Raw genomic sequence first — 5,626 nt, 5'->3', positions numbered from 1 at the left:
GGCATACGAATTACTTGTTTTGTACTTGGGAACAATGTCAGTAGACGACACTTCCAAAATTTCTGCTTCCATTCTTGCAACCTGTTTACTATGTGCTGTGCAGTTGCTCAATCTGAAGGAACCGGATTATTCAGTTACTAGCTAAGTTTTGTTTTCTTATGTGACATGTTTTACCCTTTTTACTCTACACTTAAATACCTTGCCACCAATCAAAACATTTAAGGTCAGACAACCTGTAGCTTCAATGCTGCTCAATCCACTGAGCTGCTAAAGAAGAAAATCAGGCCAACTATTAAATTTTAAACAACACGGGAACTGGAAGAAAGAACAGTCTTCAGTGATAAATTAACATTCATACAGCTATTTGCTGAAAGGCTGTGCCAGCTTAGGCATGCTTCATTCCTTATATTCAGTCCTGTTTTAAGGAAATAATTTGAGCAAATATGATGTAAACAGAACCAGGTAGACTGCAGTAAAGAACAACAGTATCACTGATCTGAAAGGTTTAAGGCCAAATATTTATGATTTGAAATATAGCATACTTTTCCATGGCACTTACTACACTGAAAGTCAGTACTGGGTGATATTAAACAAGGGTATTCATATCCTATGTGATATATACATGTAGCTTCAGTTCCTAAAATAGAAAGTTCAAGTTTTCTTGCCCGAATAAAATCAATCCATGAAAGATCACTTGTGTTCTCCTACCAAATAAAGTAATATTACTATTTCAATCAACTTAGTGCAAACTCACTTAAGTCCAAAGACACAGCATTCCTTGATTTTTAGTCACTACTTACCAAATGCCCCTATTTCTTTTAAAACACAACTACACTTGTTTTTTCCCCCCTTAAAAGAACAGCAAACACTTGACAATTAGCATGCTGTTCTAGTCTATGTTAACAAAACTTGCCAATATACAAATCATGTTTTGGTCATGCAGCACATGAGCACAGGGCCGGATTTTATTAGCAGGTCATCCTGGCCACTCCGTACTCCAAGCTGACAACAGCGGGCTCAGCTTTCGAGAACTCTTCCACGAATTCAGTGTAGCGATTGTCCGCTGGGTTGCTGCCCTCTATAGTTCTTACAGCGTCATTCACCGGGATCAGCGGCTGCTCCTTCTTGAAGCACGGAGGAGTTTTCAGTGCAGTGGGTACAGGATGAACAGGCTGCTGGTGTTCCTTCACAAGGGTGGCATCTGACTGCCCATTTCTCCATTTTATTTTCTGAAATACAGAAAATAGTTACCAACCGTGAGCATCACTGCTTTACTGATAATCTACTTTGAAAGGAAGTAAATCCACTTCTTTTCCTGGCCAACTCAGCATCTGCAGAGCCCTCTATTATACACCTTAAGTTACATACATAACAGTATTACCCTATTCAGGCCACTGGATAAGACAATATTTTTCCCCCAACAGTTTACAGCAGATGCTACAAGCTCTGTATGCTTAAAATTTGCAGCTGAGCAGAAGGCAGAAATGTTTCCTCTCAATGTCTGTAGAGAAGTTTCTCCAGGCTTGCCCTTTGGTTGGTTGCTTACCAAGATGGGAATCTTTTCTAAGTCCAGACAAAGAAAGACAAACCTTTGCACTATTAGCATGCACCAAGCTTGTAGTAGACCACAAGTCTCCTAAAGACAAAAAGTCATTTTGTACCTAAGTTCTTATGTCCTCCCTAAAAGCCTTGTGAAAGGCCGCCTTTATATCTGAAAAATGCCAATACAGTTTGTTCAAATGCAGGAATACACTGAAGATGTCAAAAAGAAAGCAAGACTAGAGGAAAGGACCTACCCTGGGAGCACTGAGCAAGAGAAGAAAGATTTGGATTAAGGTGGGGGTTTTTTGTTTTGGTTTGTTGTGATTTTTTGTTTGCTTGCTTTTGGCTTTTGTTTGTTTTGTAGTTTCTTTCTTTTTAAATTCAATCTTGTCCAGTAACTGGGAGTTTGAGCTACTTAACTGAACTAATTCTTCTCTTGACATGTCTGGGCTCTGTTAAAACTTAGACTGAGCCCCGAAGTCTTTACTATCTTTTGGCACCAACTTTTTGAAGATTAAAACAGCAGTAGCAACCTCTACACCAAGATTTCAAACAATTCAATTTCTTCATCACTCAACTTCACCTGAACAAGCATTTCTTCAGTAAAGTGAAGTCTCAGTCTTGAATGTCTTGATTAATACCTTGAGGTTTCATTTTTCTTCAATTTTACAAAAACTTTTAATTATACAATTAAGATTTGAAACTGTTTAAGTGACCTGCATTCATTACATTACAGTAGGATCAGTTTAATGAAGTCCTTCCTCCTAGAAAAGCTGTACTTCTTCACTTGCCCAGCCTAACATACAGTAGTTGTTTAACCATTTCTAAGCACACAAAGAAGTAAAACTGATAATTAGAAAACTTCTGCATCTCTTAGATGCTTAGTTTCAGCACTTTAATTAAAGGGCACTGATTAAATCATACTAGAATAAAGTGACATATACTGCTCATCATATTCCCTGGCTGTTCACTCTAGCACCTAGAAGTCATGTACAGACACCTGATGTCTGGATTTAGCCCTGTCTTCAAATAAGCAGTACAATGAATATGCCCCATAATTATGGTGACTTACAACAGCATGCACCTTCATATGAAGTTAAAAGAAGGACAATACTTACTGCTTCCATTTCAGTAGCTATAATGGAAATAAAATATTTTCAGTCTCCTTAGTTTAGCAACACAGCTGTAGCTATGATGGGTACCTTTTTATCTAAGTTTCACATAAATTTAACCCACATTAAGTTGTAATGCTTTGATAGCAGGAGCACTTTCACATAGTGCAGTTCATCAGTAAAGCAAAATAAATTGTGTCTAAGAGCACACTGGCATTAAGTACAATCAAAGTCACTGGCATATAGTAAAATCAAAGTCAACATTACATGGAACAAGTGCTGGGCCACACAGTGGTGACACTCAGGTGAAAGCTAGCAGCATTATTACAGACTATAAGTGTGAACTTGAAGAACAAGTACACACACTTAATTTGTAATACTTACAGCTTCCAGGTCTTTAATTTCTTCCTCCAGTTGTTTATTTTCTTCACTCATATTCATTATAAGATTGAGCACAAATTGCCTGGGATGCATACTCCGATCAAACTGATGGTACATATTTCTCCAAAACCTGCATGAAGCACAGATTTAACTACACAGGATAAAAACAAAGTTGAAGGAGAGATACTATATATAATTTAAACTTACTTGAAATTGAATGATACTGTATTAGGCTCCAAAAGAGTTAATTCTGGAGAAAAGTCTGGATTATACAAAGGATTTTTGTATTTCTTTTGTTCATCCAGAAGGAACGGCCACAAGGAATATGTCTTCTCCTTTACTCTTAAAGCAAGAAAAGATCAAGACACTGACTGCAAAAAACAGAAGCTGTTCAGCTCAACATAATAAACTGATCCTATCTTTTTCTAAAGTTACTAGAAATACTTATAAATCTTGAATTAAAAGTTCTTAGTAAAATCACCTTCTTCCTGGCATATGCTAATGTTGGATAGAACTGTCAGTTTTAGAAGTACCACTGCTTATGATGTACAAGCAATAAATGCTTTTAAAACATAGTCTGAGACAAAGATGAACTAATGAAAACTTTACAGAAGTTTTCCAACTGAAAGCACCAGGAGACATCCTATTAATACTTCCAACTGACAGTAATTGTCTTGAGCAGGCAAGGTTACCTAAGAACAGACTGGGGAGGGAATGAAGTGATACTTCCAAACTTAAGCTTACCTGTTTTTTGCGGGGTGTGTGGGGTTTTTTCCTTATTGTGGGTTTTGTGGTTTGTTGTTGGGGTTTTTTTTGTTTGGTTTTTTATTTTTGGGGTTTTTTGTTGATTTTTTGGGGGCAGGGGTTGTGTTGTGTTTTGGTTGGGGTTTTTTTTTGGGGGGGGGGTACGCATGGGGAGGTGGGGGACAAGGTCGGGAGAGAGGAAGAGAAGGCAGGCAGGGGAGGAAGAAAGAAGCCTTAACTTTGCATATGAGAAATGAACATGGGATTTTCTCTCAGAATTAGAAAGACTGTCACCAGTGTGCAAAGGCACAAGAAGCACTGCTGTTCCCTGATGCAGTTCAGCATAATTTTCAGTACTACCAATCCTGCCTCTATTTCTATTCAGAGCCTAAAATTAAGAAGATTCACAGAGCTCTTAGTCTGCCAGATTAAACAAAAGACATTACAACACATCTGCTTACTTTAGTTCTTCTCGCTCTTTTTGGCAGTTTCCAAGGAAGTTACCAAACTGGCAGGAATGGACATGTTCATGGATCTGAAGGAGGAAAGCTTCATTGTACTCGAAGGCTTGTGGAAACTGCTCAGTCAGATTCCACACACATTCTAAGAACTGGGTGAACACTGGCGAGATCTCTTTTGGATCACCATCCAACTGACCACACCTGAAAGATTCATAAACAGATTGAAACCAGTTTAAGCTCAAAATTTTTAAAAAGTCTTAGCCACACTTGTTTTTAAGTGACAGCACATTAATTTGACACTAGCTTTGGTTTGGAGATTAAGCACCTAACTTTGAGAACTGGGGCAATTTTTGAATAGAATCAGGTCTATATTTAACTTATTCTTCTGACTTGTAAGTAATCACACCTCTGTACTCAGTACAGAGGAGCAACATAAGGCAGTTAAGTTCTTTTGTGTCTATTACTTTCATAGTCAACATTTTGGAATAGACCAGCTAAAAGGAAATTAATAAGCAGAAAATTGAAGCCAAGCTATTGTCATAGCTGATGATAGGCAGATCAAAGGAAAAAAGAGAACTCTTAATGTACCAGACTTCTAAAGGTAGGCATGACTTCATAATTATGAAGTCATGAGTATACATAAATGTATACTTATTTTTAAAGATATCAAAACTAAGTGGTTTATATTGCCTAAATAGCTGGGACATAGCTTTAGATTGGTTTTGCACTGACTATGCGTACATGCAGACCTAGCTGCAGTCATTGACATCTCAGAGTGAGGCACCAGCAGCACTACAAATTCATGTCTATACTATAAAGTCAATTATCCAATAGATGTTTAAATAAACAGCAATACACAAAGTGCATTGTCTACTGAAAATAGCTTACTCATTGCAAAATTTCTAGCAGCACTGCTGTAGTTGAACATCCGCAAGTTTTCTTTTGTTTTTTAAGAATACTTAGTTCAGTCCACTGTATACATTTTAGTGTATTGAAGAGAGAACTACCTGTCAGAGAACTTGTGCCCAAAAGAGATCCAGTCTTTCTCTATCAAGACCTAGAGGGTAAAAAAAAAAATAATTAAAAAAAGTCTCATTCAAAATGTTACTCAATCTTACATCTACAGTATTAACCCCACAGGTTATCAATGTAATCTATTTTATACTTGAGTCAAACTACAGGAGGCGCAGTTCTTTGTCGTTCCTTTATTTTCTTGGAAGTCTTTCACAAGAGATTCTCAAAGCACATTTCTAAAACTACAAAAAGAATAATTTAGCAAGTTGACACTCAGATAACTGCTGTTAAGCCAAGCTCACTTTTTTGAGTTGTATGAACTCAAAAGTAGATTATCAACCAACTTGCAAAAAACTGTGAAGTATAGCAAAA

General features: G+C 37.2%; 1 protein-coding gene across 1 annotated transcript in view; it reads right to left on the bottom strand.

The window, feature by feature from the left end:
• Nucleotides 1-968: 968 nt before the first annotated feature.
• Nucleotides 969-5,626, bottom strand: part of MTMR6 (myotubularin related protein 6) — a gene marked incomplete at its 5' end in the record, with an annotated part of 18,033 nt that continues 13,375 nt past the window's right edge. The window contains 5 exons of the mRNA XM_010186134.1: nucleotides 969-1,229; nucleotides 3,039-3,165; nucleotides 3,243-3,377; nucleotides 4,241-4,441; nucleotides 5,248-5,297. Of these exons, the coding sequence (XP_010184436.1) occupies nucleotides 969-1,229; nucleotides 3,039-3,165; nucleotides 3,243-3,377; nucleotides 4,241-4,441; nucleotides 5,248-5,297 (774 nt within the window). The remainder of the gene's footprint in view (nucleotides 1,230-3,038; nucleotides 3,166-3,242; nucleotides 3,378-4,240; nucleotides 4,442-5,247; nucleotides 5,298-5,626) is intronic.

Source organism: Mesitornis unicolor, unplaced genomic scaffold (genome assembly GCF_000695765.1).
Source record: "Mesitornis unicolor isolate BGI_N332 unplaced genomic scaffold, ASM69576v1 scaffold39996, whole genome shotgun sequence".
Classification (NCBI taxonomy): Eukaryota; Metazoa; Chordata; class Aves; order Mesitornithiformes; family Mesitornithidae; genus Mesitornis; species Mesitornis unicolor.
The sequence above is the reverse complement of the archived record's forward strand: the minus strand, read 5'-3'. Positions and strand labels throughout refer to the sequence as shown.